A 24813-nucleotide genomic window follows, 5' to 3' on the forward strand; every position below is an offset into this window, starting at 1 on the left:
GCAACAGTTTATGTCACTTATGCGTGGAGCCAGCCCTGCATGGATTTAATTTAGGTTTAAGTAGGCTTATACTTTCATTGTAGGCTGTTGATGGGTGGACATTGGATAGCCTAAAACAATGAACTGAATTTGCTCCATCCCAGGGAGGACTTTGATTAGAAAATCTAGATTTCAAGGTAACACAAATACTGTCGGTGTCATTGGTTTACATTTAGTAAGGAGTTGTTCCGATTGGGGTTGATTTAGGAAGAATCATAATTATGCACTTTGGAACAAAGTTTTTCCTTGATATTGATTTCTTCAGTCTTGGGCGGCTGCGTCTCGTGAAGCATGTTTGATTCATGCAGCAAGTTTGTGCAGAAAATAATCTCCGTCGCAGTTAGAGCAGATTGATATGGCCACTGGTAGTTCATTCTGACGTCCGTATACTTCGATAATAAACTATCATTGTGAAAATCGTTGCTCTTGGAACGATACTGTTCGTTGTCTCAGCGCAACAGCAGTCTCTCGAATGCAGCGCATGAATATTATCTCTAGCATGCCACTTCGGAAGTAGGTCACCGTTTTACCATGTCTCAGCTCTATTGGGTGCTCGTTTTATTTCAAAATTACACGTCGACACTGTTCATCATTTATAAAAAGGTGTAATTTGAAGTAAGAGTGGACTCAAATCGACCATCTATCGTGACCTAAGGTAAAATTATATAGCGCATAATGCATCATATTTAATGTATAGCCTATGTGAGATACGTTGTAATAACATGTTTATAACTGCTTTATTATGCTTGCAGTCAGATGTCATGGTTATTCCTTGCCTGCACCCACCTGAACCGTTACTTCTGATATTATAGTATAGCCTTAGAATAGCCCGTGTCGGGAGTCGAACTCAAGAATTTAGAACAGATTTTTAACAGTGCATTATCAATTTCATGATTTGGGTTTAACCGGATTATAATGACTGACCATAATGTTAGGCTAAATGTCCGATTAGTAGGCTAATCGCTCATCTAAATACTGAGCACGCATTGAGTCGTGTGAGTTGGCGGTCTAAACTCATAGCCTCGTTGCTCATGGTGGTAAATTAATCTGGTAAATCCAGAACTGTGGAGTCTGCCGGAGACTGTGATACGCCCTATGAGAACGGCACTGAGAACGGTACTGTAACGGAAGGTCGGTTAAAATATATATATGCTTTATTGTCACATACACCGGATAGGTGCAGTGAAATGTGTTGTTTTACAGGGTCAGTCATAGTAGAACAGAACCCCTGGAGCAAATGAGGGTTAAGTGCCTTGCTCAAGGGAACATCGACAGATTGTTCACCTTCTCGGGCTCAGGTATTCGACAGTGACATTTTGGTTACCGAACAAACGCTCCGCTAGACTACCTGGTTCTCTCATCATATCCATGGTCTTCCACCGCCCTCTCCCATTATTGCAAGTTAAAAATAATATGATATGACATATCATAAACCATATAATATTATTATTATGACTGTTTTCTTTATCCAAGAGTTATCCATAAAGTTTTCCTTTTTTAATATTTTTTTTTTTAAACGTGCGTCATTTACACTTCATTCGTTCCATAGCCTGCTTTCTTATCCCAATGAAGCAACTTGATTTGACATCCATAGACAGAAACTCAAAGTGCCCCCTTCTGTTCCCTCATTATCTCTAATTAAAAATGGTCTTTCTGATGTATTGCATTTCATGGTCCTCGGAGTCCACTGGAAATAATGTCCCTTTAAATTGCGGGATGTTTGGAAATGCAAGGCTAAAAATGCAGTCCAGAATCAAGTCAACTGAACATTATTCTGGTTGCATGTACGTCTGCTATAGAATAGGAAAATGCTGAAGAAGGAATAACATCATGCAGAGAGTTGGCTTGTTTTTAGAAGGAAAATGACATTGCATTTTTGGGATTATTTTCTTGATACACATTTTAGTATTGATTTGTAAATTAAATGATTATAACATGAAAACAAGATTACCAGAACCACAGGCATCTGTTCAATTTGTTTTTTTTTGTCATGTCTTATTAATTTCTTGGCTCAGTGGGTGTTTGCAAAGGTTGCTCTTTGGTTGTAAAATATTTGAGGAAACCAGTGCAATGATATTGTGAAGAAAGAAAGGACCAGACCTGGGTTCAGTTAGTATTTGTTTTCTTTCAAATACTGCACTTGATTGAGCTTGCTTGGCACAATGGACTCAATGGAGTAGTCCCAAATGTGCAAACCCCATCTATCCGGCACTCAGGGAAGGCTCAATAAAAGGCATGTGTTTGAGTGAACCCACGTCTTTAAGAGTCTTGCATTTGCTAGCAATCATGCATATGATGCATATAGACAAGGGGTATTCTGCATTCCAAAAGGCAATTAATGTAGCCTACATCAAACTTCAGTTCTAATCGATGTGTGAGGAATTTGTGTGAATAACAGACAACTATATCCATAGAATGGCAGGCTGGGGTCCCATAAAGTGCCATATTGTTGGTGTGTATAGAGCCTACTGTTACAATGTGGTATTTCATACAACATCCAGCTCCTGTAGTCCTGTTATTGTTTTTAAGACCAGTTATTCATTTGTGCGTAAAAAAAACCCCATCTCCATTCATGTCATAAGAATTTCCCACTACCTGTACTGGGGGTGATTAGTTAGTTTAGAGTTATGTGTGTTATTCTGCATTGATTTCAGTGGGTAGGCTAATTGTTTGTCACAGGGTTCTTCCTGGGAAGGAGAGGCGGACCAAAACGCAGCGTGGTTATTTCAATACATCTTTAATAAAGATGAAAATAGAACAATATACAAGAACCGAAAACAGCCCTATCTGGTGTAACAAACACAAAGACAGGAACAATCACCCACAAAACCCAACACAAAACAGGCTACCTAAATATGGCTCCCAATCAGAGACAATGACTAACACCTGCCTCTGATTGAGAACCATATCAGGCCCAAACACAGAAACAGACAAACAAGACATCCAACATAGAATGCCCACTCAGATCACACCCTGACCAAACAAAACATAGAACATACAAAGCAAACTATGGTCAGGGAGTGACATTGTTAGGAAATTGTTTGCTTAGTAGTCACACCAACATTTGAATGGTTGCCGATTGATGATAGGCATTTGTATGATAGAAAACATGAATTGTCATAAGAGAAAGCCGTTAAAGAATGTCCATTCAGACAGTAACTATTAGAGTTTTTCAAGCAGACTATGGATCATATCAGCTTTTAGGTTTTATCTCCATGCGGCCAGTATTGGAAAAATACTTCAATCCGGATTGTATGGCATGGCAACAGAGTCTCACAATCAACTCGTGCATATATGTACGAAATGCATTTCAGCAAATTTTGTGCGTTTTTCTGGCTTAATTCGTGAGAAAAGACACTAATTTATGTGCTTCTTAATTCGTGCGAAAAGACACAAATTGAACCAGTAGGCTACACACAAGCCTTTTCAAAAACCATATAGACGCGATAGTTTATATTTAATTTTTGTTCTTAAACTCGATGTAGGATCAGGCAAAATCCCTTGAGTTGCGCACCTTATGCAGGTTTGGTCCTCGGTTGGTTGCCATGTATTTCATTTTTGTTCTTAAACACAATGTAGGACTTGGCAAAATTCCTTGAATTGCGCACCTTACGCAGGTTTGGTCCTCGGTTGGTTGCCATGTGTCCATATTGAGTGGTGTGGTCATGATGTCTAGGTCCGCTTGTCAACGGATGTGGAAAGCATAGTGCAACCTAGGAGTTTGGTTTCTAGGTTTGAGTCGGTTGATCCACTTCCACATGGAAACCGGAGGGGGGAAGGGAGGGGGTGCACTCCACACATATGCGCGTAGGCCTTCCGTAGGGTGGGGGTTAGGGTTAGGTCCAGTTGGAGTTAGGGTTAGGTATAGTTAGTAGAATGGTTAAGGTTAGGGTTAAGGTTAGGGTAAGGTATCGCGTATATGGTTGTTGCAAAGGCTTGTGTGCCTACTGGTTAAATTTGTGTCTTTTCGCACAAATTAAGTAGCACATAAATTAGTGTATTTTCAAACGAATTGAACCACGCACAAATGCACAAAAACGCACGAAATCTGCTGAAATACATTTTGTGCATATATGCGCAAATTAGATGTGAGGCTGGGCTGGGCATGGATGATCGCTTCAGTGAGTCTAAGATATGAATGGCCTCTGTGGAAAGTTGTGCTTCTCTGGAGTGAGAAGAACAATTTACTCTAGTGTTCTGTGCCCGAGAGAACATACAGTGTGTTCGGAAAGCACTGTTTTGCCCCTTGACTTTACCACAATTTGTCACGTTACAACTTATTCTAAAATGGATTTAATTGTTTTCCCCCTCATCAATCTACACACAATACCCCATAATGACAAAGCAAAAACATTTTTTTTAAATACATTTTAGCAAATTTATCAACAATAAAAAAAATGAAAAACCTTATTTACATACAGTTGAAGTCGGAAGTTTACATACACTTAGGCTGGAGTCATTAAAACTTGTTTTTCAACCACTCCACAAAGTTATTGTTAACAAAGTATAGTTTGGGCAAGTCGGTTAGGACATCTACTTAGTGCATGACACAAGTATTTTTCCAAGAATTGTTTACAGACAGATTATTTCACTTATAATTCACTGTATCACAATTCCAGGGGGGCAGAGGTTTACATACACTAAGTTGACTGTGCCTTTAAACAGCTTGGAAAATTCCAGAAAATGATGTCATGGCATTAGATGCTTCTCATTTGAGTCAATTGGAGGTGTACCTGTGGATGTATTTCAAGGCCTACCTTCAAACTCAGTGCCTCTTTGCTTGACATCATGGGAAAATCAAAAGAAATCAGCCAATACCTCAGAAAACATTTTTAGACCTCCACAAGTCTGGTTCATCCTTGGGAGATATTTCCAAACGCCTGAAGGTACCATGTCATCTGTACAAACAATAGTACGCAAGTATAAACTCCATGGGACCACGCAGCTGTCATACTTACCGCTCAGGAAAGAGCTCTGTCTCCTTGAGATGAACGTACTTTGGTGCGAAAAGTGCAAATCAATCCCAGAACAACAGCAAAGGACCTTGTGAAGATGCTGGAGGAAACAGGTACAAAAGTATCAAAATCCTCATTAAAACAAGTCCTATATACACATAACCTGAAAAGACACCTCAGCAAGGAAGAAGCCACTGCTCCAAAACCGTCATAAAAAAAGCCAGACTACAGTTTGCAACTGCACATGGAGACAAAGATCACACTTTTTTGAGAAATGTCCTCTTGTCTGATGAAACAACATTTTTAACTGTTTTGCCATAATGACCATCGTTACGTTTGGAGGAAAAAGAGGGAGGCTTGCAAGCCGAAGAACACCATCACAACCGTGAAGCATGTGGGGTGCTTTGCTACAGGAGGGACTGGTGCACTTCACAAAATAGATGGCATCATGAGGACGGAAAATTATGTGGATATATTGAAGCAACATCTCAAGACATCAGTCAGGAAGTTAACGCTTGGTTGTAAATGGATCTTCCAAATGAACAATGACCCCAAGCATACTTCCCAAAGTTGTGGCAAAATTGCTTAAGGATAACAATGTCAAGGTATTGGAGTGGTCATCACAAAGCCCTGACCTAGATCCTATAGAAAATTTGTGGTCAGAACTGAAAAAGCGTGTGCAACAAGGAGGCCTACAAACCTAACTCAGTTTCACCAGCTCTGTCTGGAGGAATGGGCCAAAATTCACCCAACTTATTGTGGAAAGTTTGTGGAAGGCTACCCGAAACGTTTGACCCAAGTTAAATATTTTAAAGGCAATGCTACCAGATACTAATTGAGTTTATGTAAACTTCTGACCTACTGGGAATGTGATGAAAGAAGTAAATGCTGAAATAAATAATTCTCTCTACTATTATTCTGACATTTCACATTCTTAAAACAAAATGGTGATCCTAACAGAGAGAATCCTAAAACAGATAATTTTTAAATGTCAGGAATTGTGAAAAACTGAGTTTAAATGTATCTGGCTAAGGTGTATGTAAACTTCAGACTTCAACACTAGACATTCAGACCCTTTGCTATGAGACTCGAAATTGAGCTCAGTTGCATCTTGTTTCCATTGATCATCATTGAGATGTTTCTACTTGATACTTGTCCACCTGTGGTAAATTCAAATGATTGGATATTATTTGGCAGGTGCACACCTAACCAAGCCATGAGGTCAAAGGAATTGTCCGTAGAGCTCCAAGACAGGATTGTGTCGAGGAACAGATATGGGGAAGGGTACCAAAACGTTTCTACAGCATTGAAGGTCCCCAAGAACACAGTGGTCTCCATCATTCTTAAAAATGAAAACATTTGTAACCACCAAGGCTCTTCCTAGAGCTGGCTTCCCAGCCGTACTGAGCAATTGGGGGAGTAGGGCCTTAGTCAGGGAGGTGATCAAGAACCCGATGGCCACTCTGATAGAGCGCCAGAGTTCCTCTGTGGAGGTGGGAAAACCTTCCAGAAGGACAATCATCTCTGCTGCACAACACCAATAAGGCCTTTATGTTAGAGTGGCCAGACAGAAGCCACTCCTCAGTAAAAGGCCCATTACAGCCCGCTTGAAGTTTACCAAAAGGCACCTAAAGGACTCTAAGACCATGTGAAACAATATTCTCTAGTCTGATGTAACTAAGATTGAACTCTTTGGCCTGAATGCCAAGCGTCACGTCTGGAGGAAACCTGGTACTACCCCTACGGTGAATCATGGTGGTGGCAAATGCAGGTGTGCCCAAGAATACTCAAGGCGATAATCGCTGCCAAAGGTGCTTCAAAATATATTTGAGATTCCTCAAAGTAGCCACCCTTTGCCTCGATGACAGCTTTGCACACTCTTGGCATTCTCTTAACCAGCTTCTCCTGGAATGCTTTTCTAACAATCTTGAAGGATATCCCACATATGCTGAGCACTTGTTGGCTGCTTTTCCTTGACTCTGCGGTCTAACTCAACCATAACCATCTGAATTGGGTTTAGGTCTGGTGATTGTGGAGGCCAGGTCATCTGATGCAGCACTCCATGACTCTCCTTCTTGAATAAATAGCCCTTACATAACCTGAATGTGTTTTGGGTCATTGTCCTGTTGAAAAGCAAATGATAAGTAAAGGAGTGGAATAAGAATATATATATATATATATATAAATATATGGATGAGCAATGAGAGAGCGGCATAGGCAAGATGCAGTAGATGGTATCTAAAACAGTATCTGCATACGAGATGAGTAATGCAAGATATGTAAACATTATTAAAGTGGCATTATTAGTGACTAGTGATCCATTTATTAAAGTGGCCAATGATGTCAAGTCTGTATGTAGGTAGCAGCCTCTCTGTGTTAGTGATGGCTGTTTAATGGTCTGATGGCCTTGAGATAGAAGCTGTTTTTCAGTCTCTCGGTCCCAGCTTTGAAGCACCTGTACTGACCTCGCCTTCTGGATGGTAGCGGGGTGAACAGCCAGTGCCTCGGCTGGTTGTTGTTCTTTTGACCTTCCTGTGGCATCGGGTGCTGTAGGTGTCCTGGAGGGCAAGTAGTTTGCCCCGGTAATGCGTTGTGCAGACCGCACCCTCTGGAGAGCCTTTCTGTTGTGGGCGGTGCAGTTCAGTCTCTCGGTCCCAGCTTTGAAGCACCTGTACTGACCTCGCCTTCTGGATGGTAGCGGGGTGAACAGTCAGTGCCTCGGCTGGTTGTTGATCTTTTGACCTTCCTGTGGCATCGGGTGCTGTAGGTGTCCTGGAGGGCAAGTAGTTTGCCCCGGTAATGCGTTGTGCAGACCCACCCTCTGGAGAGCCTTTCTGTTGGGGGCGGTGCAGTTGCTGTACCAGGCGGTGATGCAGCCTGACAGGATAATCTCAATTGTGCATCTGTAAAAATTTGTCGGGCTTTTAGGTGACAAGCCAAATTTCTTCAGCCTCCTGAGGTTGCAATTATTTCTAAACCTGTTATTGCTTTGTTATTACGGGGTATTGTGTGTAGATTGATGAGGGTGAAAAAATAGTTTAAGTATTTTAGAATAAGTCTAACATAACAAAATGTGGAAAAAGTCAAGGGGTCTGAATAATTTCCGAATGCACTGTAGATGTTAAAGTAGTATCTTTGCCCTTCTAAGAGGTTGTAATAAGCATATGATTTGAATCTTTTTCCATTGAATACACAGTCCCGGTCTGTTCAATGTTAAAACTTCTTGGCGCTACCCATCCCGTTAGCGGGATCATTTTCGTCAGCAACCGCTGAATAGCATAGCGCAACAGTCAAATAATATGAAATCACAAGTGCAATATTGCAAAACACAGTTTAGCCTTTTGTTAATCCACCTGTCGTTTCAGATTTTGAGATTATGCTTTACAGCGAAAGCAATCCAAGTGTTTGTGTAAGTTTATCGATAGCATAGCATAACATGTACACTTAGCATCAGGAAGCTTGGTCACCAAAATGTATATTTCTGTTTTTTTGTATTTGTTGTGTTCATAATAAAAAATACATCAAATAAAACATTTAAATAAATGAAAAAAAGAACATCCCAAACCCTCCCCTAACCCGGACGACACTGGACTCAAACCAGGATGTCTACTGGCACAGCTAGCACTGCGATGCAGTACCTTAGACCACTGCGCTACTCAGGAGGCCTGGCCCAACACTCTTAACCGCTAAGCTACCTGCCGAATAACTTAAGCATGATTGGAACTACACAATGGGATAGGGCAAGTTTTTGCTTTCCATGACTCAATATTGTGTGTGTGTGTGTGTATGTGTGTGTGTGTATGTGTGTCCACCTGAGGGGAAATTCATCTATTGAGATGATCCTATGGAAGTCAGCAGCAGTACCCTTCTGACTGTGTGGCTAATTTAAAACCCATATCCCCTCTGTGTTGATAGCGTCATAATGGTTTGGGCTAGAAACTAATATGACCTCACTATGGAAAGCTGAGACTCTCTCGAACATGTACCATAATAAAAACTGTATTGAGCCTTACTTTCTTAATGCGCGTGCATTCACTGTCATGTCGGTTAAGTTTCTGCAAAAAAACTCTCCCCATTCATTGATATTTCTATGTCTCCTCCCCCAGGGTCTGTATGAAGGGATGTGATGACCCATGCACGACAGAAGGACTCTCTGAGCAGATACCATTCCGGTAACTCCTGGGAGCAGTTCGGGGGGGTGCCACATGCTGAGGCCATGGTGGGGGGAGCCCGGCCTGATCGCCCAAAACTAAAAAGAGGGAGGCCCAAGAAGATCAAGAGGGGCAGAGCGAAAGAGCGCAATGATCTGAGAGTGGTGGAGAAGAAGGAGGAGGAGAAGGACAGGAAGCTGTACCCTCTCAGGGCCAGGACACTGGATCAATGTGAGGGGGACACCCTCAACTGTCGCGTCTTTCTCACCCGTCTGGAGGAGGGTGGTGATGAGGACAAGGCGAGCTGCTTGAAGGGTCGAATAGAGACCAAAGAGGAACGGAGCCATAACCTGGTGCGTGGAAGGACCAAGCCCTGCAAGTCTAGACAAAATACCTTCAAAGCTTATCAGAAATTGCCGGAATTAAACAAACAATTAAAATTGTTATGCACATTACCTGTTGTGGAGCCTCGCAAACGGAGACTAGCCTCTCTGAATGCAGAGGCTGTGAATAGGCTGCTCTTATATAGAGAATATCCTCAAGGGGCCAGACTCATAAAGAAGCTACAGTCCAATGGGAATCTGGCAAAAGATGCAGTAATTTTGGGACACAACACCCCAAGGGGTCCTAAAGTGGCAAAATCAGACATTTATGTAACTGGAAGTTCCAAACAAAACAAAAAGTCTATGAAGATGGAAGACATGGATCTACTGAGCCTGTACGGTCCTACCCCCCGGCGTCAGGCCAGTCTCAACGCTGCTGCTTTGCTCAAGATCACCAGCACCTCCTTCAAAGCCAAACACCGGGTGGCTAAGACCAACTGCAAGCAAATGAGTGCAGTACTGAGGACCAAACAGTCACTGCACCCCAAGCTAAAGAAACAACAGTATCATAAACTCCAACACGGGAAATACCAGACCCATCCACAGCTGATTCAGAGATGCTGTAATCTCTATAAGAGGGAGTCATTCCACCCCGAACCCCAGTGGGAGGGGATTACAGGGGGGAACGGCTCCATCAGATCTGGCTTCCAGTGTCGAGCCTTGCTGGGCTACCCGATGAAGTCTGTGAAGGAGGAACAGGTCAAGACGCAGTTGACTCCTTCTTTCTACAGCTGCTCCCAAGAAAGGTCAGTGGAGTATTGCCACCAACTGGCCCTGTTCCTCAACCAGAAGAGCTTTGGTGAAGACAAACTTGAGGAGCGTTCGCTCTCCAATAGCTACCTCCCCTCTCCCCGTTCCCTGGCCCACCCACATGCCCTAACCATAAGCCCCCACCCTTACCCGTGTTTCTCGGGCTACTACGTCCACTTTTCTCACCATGAAACCTCCTCTACCCTCATGACCTCCGTGAGCTCCATCCCCATGCCCTACCCTCCCTCCTCTGTGGCCCCCATCCCGTTGAGCGAGGCTCCACAACAGGGCTCTCTACCCTTAGGAATCGCCCACCCGGTCTACTGCTATGGAGAATCCTGCCAAATCAGTGGATACGCATATAGAGCAGTACCGACGCTAGCCAGCAGGAGGTGCTGTTATAATGCAGGCTGCTCCAGCTGCAGCCACAAGATTAAGATGGGTAAGGGGAGGCAGAAATGCCTATAAATACAGTCACCTCCACAATTATTAGCACCCTTGATAAATATGAGCAAAAATACTGTATAAAATAAATTATACAAATACTGAGCTATATCATATGCTTATTTTTTTAAATTATTATTTTATACAAATACAATTGCTCAGAGAAAGAGATTTTGCTAAACAAGTAAGTAAAACAAATAAGTTATTGGCACCTCTAAAGATTATTATAAATAAGATGTAACAAAATTAAATCTGCATTAACATTCTACTTTTAAAAATTAATCTCAGTTTAAGGAACTGTATTGTGGCCTTCCATGGCTTCCTATTTCACTGGGGTATAAAAATGATGTAGTACACACATATTTATTATCCCTTTGTCATTCATCATGTGAAAAGGCAAAGAACCCACAAACGAAAATAAATAAATGGTTGTTAACCTTCAAAAAACAGGCAATGGGAGAAAAAACAATTGCAAAAAAAACTAGTATACCACTTACCACTCTTTGGGCAACAATTAAGAAGTTTAAAACCAGTGGAACAGTGGTAAACTTGCCTGGTATTGGACGCAAGTGTATCTTGTCCCCACGCACAGTGAGGAAGATGGTTCTGGAGGTAAAGAAAAAACCAAGGACCAAAGTTGGAGAATTACATTCACCACCTCCATACCAATATGCTCTTTGGAAGGGTTGCCTTTATTATTAAGAGCAACCAACAATTGTAAATGCCAGGAGTTCGCTAAACGTATTGGCACTTGGTTTGGAACCAGTGCTATGGTCAGATGACATGAAAATAGAGCTCTTTGGCCATGCACACCAGTGGTGAGTTTGGAGACAAAAGCATGATGTGTATTCAGAAAAGAAACTCATACCCAGCTAGCAAATAACATTCTGAGAACCAAATGTTTCTTAGAGCTTGGTGAGAGTGTGGTTAATTATTTTCTTGGTATTTTATTACTTTACAGAAGTTTCCTAAAAGTTCAAACATGGTTGGATTTAATAAAAATGTTGATAATGTTTTAGGAATGCAACTGGTTTGACATTGGGAATGTTCTCACATTGTTTCTAATGTTCTCGGAACAATGTCCTTCTGTGGAAATGTCAGTAACTCAGCATAACATTTCCTATAGGTTTCCTCATGGTTCTATTTAAAGTCTTGTTCTCAAATTGTTCTGAGAACGTTAAGACAACTTTCCATAAGAAAACGTTAGTAACGTTCAGAGAAGGTTCAACAAATATTATTTAAAAACATATACATTCCGTTCTCAGCGTCATCAAAACTACATGTATCTCGATCCTCTATCTTGTTAAGTGTTTCAGCCACTAATTGGCCACACCTGATCTTAATGAGTACTTGTTTCCTTTTAAATGGGTTCTGTCTGAATACACTAAAATGAACAGCTTTGTATAAGTAAAAAAAAAACATGGCATGCTATCTCCATCCTGGTGGTGCAATGGACTAATTCCATGTTTTAGAGAACAGAAGATCATAGGTTCAAATCATAGTGACACAATAAAAAATAAATGTGTTTCCATGATTAATGCCTAAGAAAATGAATTTCCATGTGTGCCTGGAGTTAGCCTAAGCTAGAAAACAGTTAGCCTAAGCTAGCAGTGTTATTAAAAGTCTTAATGAAACATATTCTCAGAACATAATTTAATAATTAGCTTCAAATAACCTATACATTCTGTTCTCAGATCGTTAATAAAGCCTTCCAGGGAACCATAGTAATACGTTATCAGAATCTACCTGTAACCTAAGAATTAACGTTGACAGAACAGGCTAAATGTTCACGTCAGTTCTCAGAACATAACAAAAAAAATTAGTTTTACCAGTCAGGAAACTTATGGCTTCATTCCCAGAACTAGTGAGAAACCAAAAATGTATCTTCCCACAACTTCCTAGGAACCAAATGTGCTAGCTGGGTACCTACTTAAAAAAATGGTGGTGGATCTTTGATGTTATGGGGCTGTTTTGCTTCCACTGGTCCTGGGAACCTTGTTAAGGTCAACGGCATCAAGAACTCTAATGTCCCAGGACATTTTAGCCAAAAAAACTGGTTGCCTCTGCCAGGAGGTTCAACTTGGCAACAAGTGGCTCTTCCAGCAAGACAACAACCCCAAGCACACATCAATATCTACAAAGAAAGGATTAACTGAACACAAAATCAAAATTTTGGCAATGGTCATCTCTGTCTTCGGACGACAACCCCATTGAAAACCTTTGGTTTGAATGAATTGAAGTGGGCAGTCCATAAGCGCAGACCAAATGTTATTAAGGATCTGGGAATATTCTGTACAGAGGATCCCTCCCAATATGTCTCCAATCTCAAAAAACATTTTAGAAAATGGCTCAGTGCTGTTATCCTCGCAAGGGAAGGCTGCCGGAGTATTAAAAACAGGGTTGCCAACAATTTTTTGATTTATTCTTATCACTTGTTAAACAAAATCTCTTTCTCTGAGCAATTGTATTCGTCTAAAATAATGTCTTTTTTTTAGTTTACAATATAGCTCAGTATTTGTCAAATTTATTTTATACAGTCTTTTTTTGCTCATCTTTATCAAGGACGGTAATCACTTTGGAAGTGAATGTATACAGTGATAATGATGTGAAATGGCCATGATAGTTGCAGGGTGTTAACCACATGTTTGAGATGGCTCAGTGTCCTTTAAGTCGATCAGTCAAACCAGCAACAATCTGTGGAGAATACTTATGTTTTGACCTTGAGAATACTCCTCACAGGAATGGCAGTTATAGGAAAAGGTTACAGAGAATAAGAAATATCACATGGGAGGGAAGAATCAACATTTTATAAGAAATTTGTTCAGTCATGTTCTCCCGATTCATTCAGTGGGGTCTAAAAGCCTGGTAGGGTTTAACATCCACAGTCCTGAGCTGAACTTTGTTTCTTCATCCTTGACCCTCCCCCCACTCAACGTACATGGTCAGTGGAGTTCCTTACCTACTGCATCTAGCCACTAGTTGTATGAGTATTCACCACAGATGGTTTAGATAGAATGTACTGTATTTACTACTGAAGCTGAGTAGTATTCATGCGGAGATGCCAAGCTGTGGTCTTTGATCAGTTACTCTGGAATCCCAATTGCTCCCAGTGGTCCTCTATATAGGGTCTGTTAATCTTTGTAGCAGAGCTTGGTACTGTACACACATGATGAAGGAAAAAGGAAACCGCACACTACTCTTGATAGTATCACTGATCTTTAATAAGCTTTACGTATCGGCCTCACAGCCTTCGTCAGAGCTTTATTTTTTTTTAATTAGCACCCTTATGTAGACCTAGCCCCAACCACATCCGTTCCACGCATCGAAAGTGGTTGAAGGTGAAGGAAAAACAAGTGTTACCAAATATAACAATATGCATTTCACAAATATTCAAATAAAGTGTGTAAATAAGATCTATTAAACACGTATGTAAAACCACAATGAGGACATAGACCTACCGAGCAAGTTTTCATTAATCATTGGGTACATCGTACAAAAAACATCAGAGTAATCTTAAATAGGGGAATAATTCATGTTCAAATTCACAACATAACATATCATTAAGACCTTTAGGAAATAATGTTTGGAGGGTGAAAATCCGAAAACATTATTACATTACATTGGAGTACAATACAGCGTCTCTACTACCTTTGTGCACTGGTCTTAATGGTCAGGTGAAGCTGCCCCACAGCTTGGTTGATTCCTATGTTAAAAAAAAAGACTCTACATTTCATTAGAGTACAATACAGCGTCTCTACTACCTTTGTGCACAGATCCAGTCATGCATCAGATTATGTAATAATATACTTCCAGGAATAAACAGAAGTGGTAAATGAGTGCCGATTGAGATGAGAGTCAAGTAGCATAAATGCTATAATACAAAAAAAAAAAAAACATTTCGCGTAATAGGTGGCTAAACACTATTCACAAAAAAAGGTGCATAAAATGCTTTGACCTCAACTGACTGCATCACTTTGTATATTACAGTATCATATCAACTTTAACCAGTTCTCTGATTCCACACTGCCGGTCTGTGGTCCATCAGACCACAATAAATGGACATCTCTGTCATTCTGATGTGCATTTGTGGCCTGCTGTTTCAGCCTTGTGCCTCACAGCTACAATTAATACAGGGGATACAGATAGGCAGTGTTCTAATCTCTACTGCATGCAGTGTCGGTGTTTCTATATCAGTGGTGCTGAAACAGAGTGGGCTCACCATGACAGGAAAGGAGAGGATGAGTCTAAAGTTTTTGTGAGGGTCTATGTTTGGGTGCGTGTGGGTGCATGTGTGTGGGTTCACGAGACTGGTCACTCCAGTGTCTGACAGCTCCAATTCTCCCCACAGAAGACTACTCCTCGTCTCTAGAGGACCACAGCTCCTCCTCTGTCCCAGCCTCCCCCGCACCCCGGCCCCTCTCCGGCTGCCCCGCCAGCCCCAGCACTCCCCCAGCTGCCCAATCAGTGGCCTGCTTTCAGACCTCTCTATCAGACCCCAGCCAACTGCAGGTCCCGCTGCAGGTGGTCCGGGAGTGCCCTCAGAGTGCCAAGCCACCCAGCAGCTCTCTGTCTGGGGTGAGCAGCGGCTCGTGTTCCGTCTGCCCCCACATTCAAGACAAGCAGCAGCTGGGGCCCGCCAGCCTCGCAGCCTGCAGAGCTGCCAAGCAGCAGAGGATCACCTGTCGCCGGGCAACCAATGGTTGGCTGCCCGTGGGCGTGCCCTTCGAGAGGGAGGTTTTCACTGTGGTACGTGTTGCTGTGTTAAAGGGATAATCCACCCCCAGAAATAAAAATCATGAAACTCCTGTCAATTTGGTGAAAGCCTATGTTTAATCAGTAGGTAAAGTGATAATATTCCAGTGATTTAACTTCTAAGTGGTCCGTCTGTGAAATCAGGAAATCATGTAGGAACGCATTATAGCTACTGTACATGGTTCTCGTCACTGGAGATAGGGGATCACACTATCACATCCAATAATGCTTTTAAAACAATTACCTGCACTCAGATCACCAAATCAGCCAATAGATGGAATGGGCATACTTGTCTAGAACAGCGATTCTCAACTGTTGGGAACATTTGAATGCGTTGCGGTTGTCATTTAAAAATAATAATAATAAAAAATAATGATTTTATGAATAAATACTACAGTCTGAACTTGAGTGACTTACACCAGGTAGAAAGTTTGTAGAAATTATAATGAATTTACATTTTAAAATAATTTTCTCTCTGAAAATGAATAACAGTATTTTTAATATAGAGCTATTAGCAGTGCCATTTTGGTTGATTTTGTGGTCTCAAACTATGAGTTTATTAACATTCTTCATCAAAAATATGGGCAAAATTGTATTATTGACAATAAAAGGGGTGGGAATGGTGTTCCCTTGTCATGTAATTGCTACATTTAATATCAATATAGCATTTAAAATATACTGAAGAAATGGATAAATGCAACATGTAAAGTTTTGTTCCCCATGTTTCATGAGCTGAGATAAAAGATCACAGAAATATTCCATATTCACTAAAAGCTTATTTATCTCAAATGTTGTGAACAAATTTGTTTACATTCCTGTTAGTGAGCATTTCTCCTTTGCCAAGATAATCCATCTACCTGACAGGTGTGGCATATCAAGAAGCTGATTAAACAGCATGATTATTACACAGGTGCACCTTGTGCTGGGAATAATAAAAGGCCACTCTAAAATGTGCAGTTTTGAGGGTGTGTGCAATTGGCATGCTAACTGCAGGAATGTCCACCAAAGTTGTTGACAAATAATTGAATGTAAATTTCTCTACCATAAGCTTCCAACTTCGTTTTACAGAATTTGGCAATACGTCCAACCGGCCTCAAAACCATAGACAACGTGTAATCACGCCAGCCCAGGACCTCTACATCCTTCTTCTTCACCTGCGGGATCGTCTGAGGGGGTGCTGAGGAGTATTTATGTCTATAATAATGTCCTTTTGTAGAGAAAAACTAATTCTGATTGGCTGGACCTGGCTCCCCAGTGGGTGGGCCTATGCACTCCTAGGCTGACTCATGGCTGCACCCTTGCCCAATAGATATCCCAGTCCTGTGAAATCAATCAATTTATTTTAATTGACTGATTCACTTACATGAACTGTCAAATCTTTGAAATTGTTGCATGTTGCGTCTATATTTTTGATCAGTATAGGTTTCCAGATTGTGTTTTGGCGATTATGTTTTTTCAAATATTGGGTCACGACTGAGACAACCTGGTTCAATTTGGGTCCCGAGGCAAAACCAGTTGAGAACCACTGGTCTAGAACACATCCAACCGTTTATATCGTCACAAGAAAGTATATTTTGATTAGATGTGCTCAATCTAAACAGTGCACCAAATGTTCAATTCAGTTTCTCCTTCAAGTACCATCTCGCAATGCGCCCTGTTTGCCTGTGGGAAATGTGTGAAAGGGCCGTTGTTCCCATAGCAATGTACTCCGCACTTGCTCTGGGCAGAGAGGAACTGCAAGTTGAAATCAGTGAGATAAACTTCTAAATGGATAGAGCAATTTGTTTAGGTCATTTTCCAGCTAGCTAGCTACTTTACATGCTGATATTTACTTTGGTATTATTGTACGTAGCTATGTTTGCTAGCTTCTTTTGCAATTTGGAAATTGTTGTGGAAATCTGTCGCAGCTCAAGTCGACTACAAAAACGACATTGTAATGCTCTCTCTCTGGGCTAGCTACAATGTTGGTTTTGTAGTCGACTTGAGCTGCAACAGATTTCCACAACGATTTTCACATTGCAACAAAATAAAAAATAATTCACATGTTGCTACCAACCTTTGTTATAACAACAAAATGAAACATTTCTTCACCCCAAAATATTGTTTTCACATTTTAGTGTTATTTAACAATGTTCAACACTGTAATTAGTGGTTTGGGGTGGATTATTCCTTTAAGAGATATTGGTTGTACCTTGTAAGGTAGGCTACAGAATATTATATTTAGTACTGTAAAGACAAACTTTGTCTGTATGCATGTATGATATTATTACACATCATGTGCTTAGCTTGTGCTTGCATGTACTAATAACATTGCTAATAGTATGTGGCAACAATGGTTATATTTTGAATATGTTTCCAGGGGGAAGAGACAACAGTGTTGCGCAAATGTTTTGAAGGGGTCAAACGGGATGGGGAGGTAATTTGGGTTCGAGACACAGTCCTGCTGCGCTCTGGCCCCAGGAAAAAGTATCTGCCCTACATAGCCAAAATCTCAGCCCTATGGGAGGACTCAGAATCCGGTGAGGCACCGCCTTTTTTACACAAATCTAAACTGACACAGATGGATGAAAAACGAAACTATAGCCATGTTTAAAACCATAGACCCACAGGTTCAAATAGTATTGATTTTGTTTGAAATACTTCAGATTGAGCTTGCCTTGCACAATGGAACTAATGGAATAGCCCCAAAAGTACAAAACCTGCCCATATTTTGTTCCAGGCAGGAATCAAATGCTCAAAACATTAGAATGAAAACAAATACCATTTGAACCAAGGTTTGTTAAACAGACCATTGTTTGCTGCATAATCATTTAGAGAATGTGACAAAACGTGAAATATTATGAATAGGATCCCTACCCATCATCGGATGGAATCCCTACCCATCATAATTCGATACAACTTCAGTTATCCTCTTATCACTCTGAAAATTGCACTGTCTGTGTGTATCCTTAGGAGAGATGATGATGAGTCTGTTTTGGTACTACCGCCCAGAACACACACAGGGAGGCCGCAATCCCAGCACACACTGTGAGGTGAGTTTGCAGAAAGCTGAGTTCATACTGTGTGGCTGCAATCCACAATGTTTGTCCAGCCGCAGCTTGGTTCTCCATAGGGAATGAGATGGCAAACACATTGCTTCCGTTGAATTATGTATTTCCTGGAGAAATAGGCTACAGGCTTCCCGTTGTCAATATCCCTCAGGAACAAACAGACTTTGTTCACCCAGGCTAGAAATAATAAACAGCAGCCTTATTCACAACCCACTGGGCACAGATGTCAATTCAACGTTTATTCCACGTTAGTTCAACGTAATTTCATTGAAATGACGTGGAAACAACGTTGATTCAATCAATGTGTGCCCAGTGGAAATGATCTGCGAGAGAGCTAGTAGGGAAAAAAAGGTTTTGAAACAGGGAGGCACTAACTGAACCAACATAGCGGGGAGGGTCTCCCTGAAAGTGCCACCAGAGTGGTACGGCCTGATTTTCATGACCTGTTGTAAAACATTTTGCTGCAGTGTGCCCTACTTTAATACCCTAGGCTTTGAGAAGACCAAAGCTACTGCTTTGCTCTACTAAAGCCTCTGTAAGGATAACTAGCTAGGATTAAAACAAGACACACTTTTTTGATCTCCCATGACTGTGTGATTTCCTGATGGTATAAGTGGGTCTTGGTAATGATGTCAGATACACATAGTTGCGAGATTCCTCTTCATATTAAAGGGATAGTTCAGTCATAACATATTTTGATACATGATACATGCATATGTAAAATTGCTGAAACATATTTGTTTTGGTTCATAAGTAAGTTCATTTTCTTCAGTCTTGTCACCTGACTTTGTTTCCAGAATGAGATTTTTGCATCTCGTCATCAGGACCAGAACAGTGTGGCCTGCATTGAAGACAAGTGCTACGTTTTGACGTTAGCACAGTACTGTAGGTAAGGTGTCTGTTTTTCGCTGATGGAAGTTGGGCGTGAGAATCAATAGGATGTGGGAGCCACATGATGTTGAGTGGATTGTATTATATTATATCTGTTGCATTGTATTTGTTCACTTTTATTTTTCTCTGTGAGCTATTCTAAGATGTTAAAGGACAATTCCGCCACTTTTCAACCTCATATTCATTATCTCCAGCACCATACCAGTGTCTTGATATGTAAAAACTATGTGTTTCTATGATCTGTGATTAAAAAGACAAGAAAAAAATGCTTCTCTGTGTCATCCCAAGGTAGTATTAAAAGTACGAAAAACAGTATTTTCATGCTCTCCATGCAAAAACTCTTAGTTTTTGAAAATCACTGTTTTCACAAATGTTTATTAACTTCTGATGAGGTCATCGGGAGGAATATTTTAAATGTTATATATTTTTCTACAAAACATAGAAATGTGCCGTTTTCACATATGTAGACACTGGTATTTTGCTGGAGATAATGAAAATGAGGTTAAAAAACCATGGAATTTCCATTTAAGCATTTGGGTGGTCTTCTTGACATGGTATTTCAGATTTTGTGCCTTCGTGAAATGTCGCGGGAAGGGTCTCCCTGAAAGTGCCACCAGAATGGTACGGCCTTGTGTTGAATACGGCACCTCTGCCCACCGCTGTGTGCCCACGGACATCGACCCCAACCTGGTGTTCGTCTGTCGCCACGTCTACGACTTCCGCTACGGGCGCATCCTGAAGAACCTGCAGTAGCACTTGTGAGGACAGTGGTAGAAGGAAGGAATATAAACAGTGAAAGAAGAGGTTAAAAATACACTATTTTGTTCTTTCCTCAGAATCCTCACCAAAAGCGCCAGTTGAGACAGACCAAGCCACTCTGTTTTGAGAGGGGCGTGAGATGTCAACAGTTTTAGGCTGAGTAAGTCTCGATGTCTGGAAGTGTTTTTGCTCAATGTCCTGTGGGTCACAATTGGTCAATGAGGAAATGTTTTTTATCATCCCAAGCACAAATTCCCTTTTTTGTTTTTACTACTTTGCCAAATGATGATTTTATTTTTGCATCATCCCATTCCTTTGCCTATAAATATGTGGGTTAGTAGTCACGTATTGTGTTGACAGATGGTACGAGTTAAGACTTGTTTCGGATTTAACAGGATGACTCATAAATTAAATGATGGCTTAACACTTTTATCTGTAATGATTTAGTCTTGAATTTAAATTTTAATTGGCTTAAGTGCATAGAGAACTATGTATTTATATATGGAGAAAATCACATTTATTTTTAAAGTAATTTAAGAGTGAATTATTTAGACTTTTCAAAACGAGAAATTATCCAGGCGTTTGCCAACACTGACTCGCTGTCTGCACTGTCTTAGAGGTAAAGTACCTGTGAATCGCCCCTACCAACTCACTCAGAGGTGTCCTCCGTTGTCATGCCCTCCATTGTCATGGGCTGCTGAAGAAATTCCTAGGGGGACTTCTAGAGTGGAGAGCTGATGAAATAAACCCATCAACTTTGGTACACACTTGTGACTTGAATCGTGCAATTCATGTTTCACATTTAAATACTAATTTAAATAATTACATGAGCAGGAAATTCTAATGAACAAATTCCCCTTGTTGTCTTAGAAGATATAAACCTCAGTAACAGTTAACAGATTACATAGAATTTTTGAGGTAATTTATTTGGTATTTGCTCAAAATCAGACACAAATTAATGCATATTGCGCAAACTCCAAACATATTGCGCTGCGTGTTGTGGCTATCACTTTGATCATTTTAACTCCCTCAGTTTTGGACATTTGTGCATATGGTGGAGGCGTGCATGAACGTGCAAATGGAGGGCAGAAAGGAAAGGACTGTTTTTTTTTATTCAGCATATGAATGCTCTTAACTGGAAGGTCCACCCCAAGATAATGTTTTTGCCCTACTACCCTGCCTTGAATTGACCAATGAACAAGTGTTCATTGCCCTTGAGCAAGGTAGTTAACCCCCAACAATAACTGCTTCCCGGGCGCCGATGACGTCGATTAAGGCATCCCCTGTGGAAGACACATTTTAGTTGAATGCTTTCACTTGTGCAACTGACTACTTTCCAAGAAAAGTAGGACAACATTATTGTTATTTTATGTATTTTTTAAATGCCATTTTTTTCTGGTAAATTCTGTTAATTGATAACAAATGGATTTACCAAAAGGGAATAGAAAGGAGTGTAAAATGTCAAATTCAACTTATTCCCCGGTGTAGAAAACTCTGAATTCCATATTTCTTATGTGCATATGTTACAAGTTTTAGCATGGAGTTTCTGGGAATTCTTGGAAAGGATATTCATAGCAGTGTTTGTATCATTTAACATGGACCTGTTTAATATAAAACAATATTTAAATGGAATAAATAATATATGATTTTGAATCCAAGAGTTTAATTTGACGAGATTGCAAAGTCAGTCTGACTAATCTTTGCATGTGCATGACATTGTGTCAAGTTCTTACAAATTAACATCAGTAACTTACTCTCATTTAGCTCCTGAACGGAGTTGACTTTCTAATAAAAATCTTTCTGCTTTTAAAGGGCAACTCCACCACTTTTCAACCTCATTTTCATTATCTCCAGCACCATACCCGTGTCAACGTATGTAAAAAATAAAAAATAAAAAGGTTTTATAGAAAAATTACATAAAGTTACAAAGTTCTACAAAGTTTAAAACTGATTTTCAAACACTATGAAATTCAAAGTGATGTGGGGAGCAAGAAAATACCCTCTCTTATGGTATGACTTCCTTCGCATTTAAAAACTGGATGAAAGGTGGTTACAGAGAGGCATTTGTTAGGACCTTTCTTATTATCTTTTTAACCACAGATCATAGATACTGGTTTGGTGCTGTAGATTATGAATATGAGGTTGGAAAGTGGTGGAATTGCTCTTTAACTTTCTCCTGGTGAGATGAGCTGTTGAACAACCTGAGAAGCGTACTAAGACAAACCCACCACATGGTGTCCTGCTAGGTCTGCTTTCAGTGTTTCATTCAACATAATTTTGTCTTCTGACAAATACAATAATGGATGTCTCCATAGGCCGTATGTATCAAGCGTCTCAGAGTAGGAGTAGTTTAAGGATCAGTTTTGGCTTTTAGATTACAGTGAATAAGGTTACATGGACGGGACAAGCTGATCCAAGATCAGCACTTCTTCTTTGAGACAACTGATATGTACGGACACAGAAGTTTACATTAATTTAATTAATATTGATCCTCAAATCCGATAAAATATTGGAACGATAAAAGGTACTGTTTTACCATATGTTGACCTTTCATAGTTACCTCATGACACCTTTTTGAGTGTCACAAAAAGGTAATGCCCCGTGCTTACAACAGCCCTTTGATGTCTTATGCCACTTTAATGTGTAATCCACCTTTCCTTGTGAATTAATGGTGGCCATTCATATATTCTTATTGAGTGGATCAGGAGATGGGGGGTTCAAGGACTCTTGGAGATCCAATATAGTAATTAGCAACCCAGTATCACAGATTATTGTGAAATAGACACAAGTTGCTTATTGGAACTTCGTGACAGGCACACAAAGCTGTGTGCATTAGACAATTTTGTATACATTTAATTTCAATCACAGATAAAGACAGTAGGTTAAGACAGAAACAATAGGAGGACGGTTGGTTGGGCTTATAACGCGAATGTCTAGCAACACAAATGATTTTCTCTCATTACGGACAACTTTAGCTTATTAGCAACTTTGCAGCTACTTAGCATGCTAGTTAACCCTTCCCCTAACCTTAACCCTTTAACCTAACTCCATTTGCATGTCTAACAGCCTGCATGTTTGATAAAAGCTTATTAAGGGTAAACTACTTACAGTTTAATCGCCTTGTACTGTATTGATCTATTACCTTGGGGTTGTTTGTGTGTGTGTCTGTGTGCATGTTCCCTGACTTGTGTATGTGTCCATGTGTGTTCATTCCCCTATTTCCTCGCAGGCTACTGCAGTGAAATACTTTTACAAGTTCCCCAGTGAAAATTGACTTCAGTCGGTCTGTTTCCGTGCACAGATGTTGTACACAGTTTAAGTCAATGACAGTGGAACTCTATCTACACTTGAGATAGAGTACACCTGCAAGAAAATGGAGTACACCTGCAAGGTCACTCATCCCATTTTCAGCTGTCCTTAAGATCTTCAATTTGGAGAGGCTGTCTTCGCTTTCTTTAGAAAAAACATTGGTCCATTGATTCAATCGTTTGCGACTTAGAGTGCATTTTATTTCCGGATGCTCTTGAGGCTAATTCAAGGTCTCTGTAATATTGTTTTTCCGTATTTCGAGAAATGTAATTTGCTACCACTTCGCTTGTTATGTCAGTTTGGTCGGGAAACAAAAGCTGGTGGCCTGGTTTCCTTCTGACCCCATCAAAAAAGTACCAAAGAGCAGAATGCTCAGTTCTTAAGGCGTGCACACATAGCACCGATTGTGGATCTAGCATTTGTGTCTGGGTGTGCACTCGGTTCAGACTTGGGGGGAGTGAAGGAGGGTAAAGACATAATTTGCATTTAAGATATTTAAATATTGTCTTTCTCGATGTGGCCAATTAATTTGTCATAGTCACCGGAAATTAAGTAAATTATGTGATCTGTAGAAATGTATTTCTCCATCCTAGGGCATGTGGTATAGGCTACCAGACATTAAATGTGTCTGATAATGATAGCTTTCTGAACTATAATGGAAGGATTGGCGTAGGATATATATCCGTATAGCTCAGACACACTGGTAGGATTGTCAAATGTTTGCCTGCCGACAGCACTTATGACCTCCGTACAGAGTGTCAGCAGTCAATATTTATTGTGTTCACACAGCAAAACCTTGAAGTAGTCAGCCACTCGGCCTTGTTAAAATACTCTATCCAGAAGGTGCCAGTAGCGTTGTTTCGCAATGCATGTCTGTGTGTGTTGCTTAGTTCATGGTATAGATGCCAATGTTATCAAGTTGGCTACAGTAGCTGTGCTAATGTTGCTATTTTGTAGAAAGCCCTCGTTGATACTAGCGAGATGGCCACAGCTCGATAACTACCTAGCAAGATGACAAATACAGTGTTTAATTCACTCTGCATAATCCACTACCAACAGTGCCAGCCCATAGACAAATGTTTAGCTAGCTAGTGAACATTAGCATATTCGCTAGCTAGCACAACATAGCTAGCTACCTAGCCAATGACATTGCACTAACTCAGCAGCTAACACAGGCAGTTTTTTAATGGAAACAAATCCATTGTGATTGAATTATAATGAGTTGTAGAAATGATTTAGTGTTGTGCTGTTGTGTGTTGTTTAGTGTCCTTTAGTGTATTTAGTGTTGTTTATTATCCTTTTTGTTGACACTTCTGATGGCTCCCACTGA

At 40.5% G+C, this 24813-nt stretch overlaps 1 protein-coding gene across 1 annotated transcript; it reads left to right on the forward strand.

Annotated features, from left to right (window-relative positions):
* The first annotated feature begins 302 nt into the window (after window positions 1-302).
* Window positions 303-21827, forward strand: LOC110505218 (bromo adjacent homology domain-containing 1 protein). Its single transcript, XM_021584300.3, has 7 exons — window positions 303-694; window positions 9101-10720; window positions 15071-15468; window positions 17834-17993; window positions 18427-18506; window positions 19322-19413; window positions 19979-21827. The coding sequence occupies exons 2-7, from the start codon at window positions 9121-9123 to the stop codon at window positions 20166-20168; spliced, it is 2520 nt and encodes an 839-aa protein (XP_021439975.3). The 5' UTR covers window positions 303-694; window positions 9101-9120; the 3' UTR covers window positions 20169-21827.
* The last annotated feature ends 2986 nt before the right edge of the window (window positions 21828-24813 follow it).

This window comes from Oncorhynchus mykiss, chromosome 25, assembly GCF_057628025.1.
Source record: "Oncorhynchus mykiss isolate SJ-2025 chromosome 25, ASM5762802v1, whole genome shotgun sequence".
Classification (NCBI taxonomy): domain Eukaryota; kingdom Metazoa; phylum Chordata; class Actinopteri; order Salmoniformes; family Salmonidae; genus Oncorhynchus; species Oncorhynchus mykiss.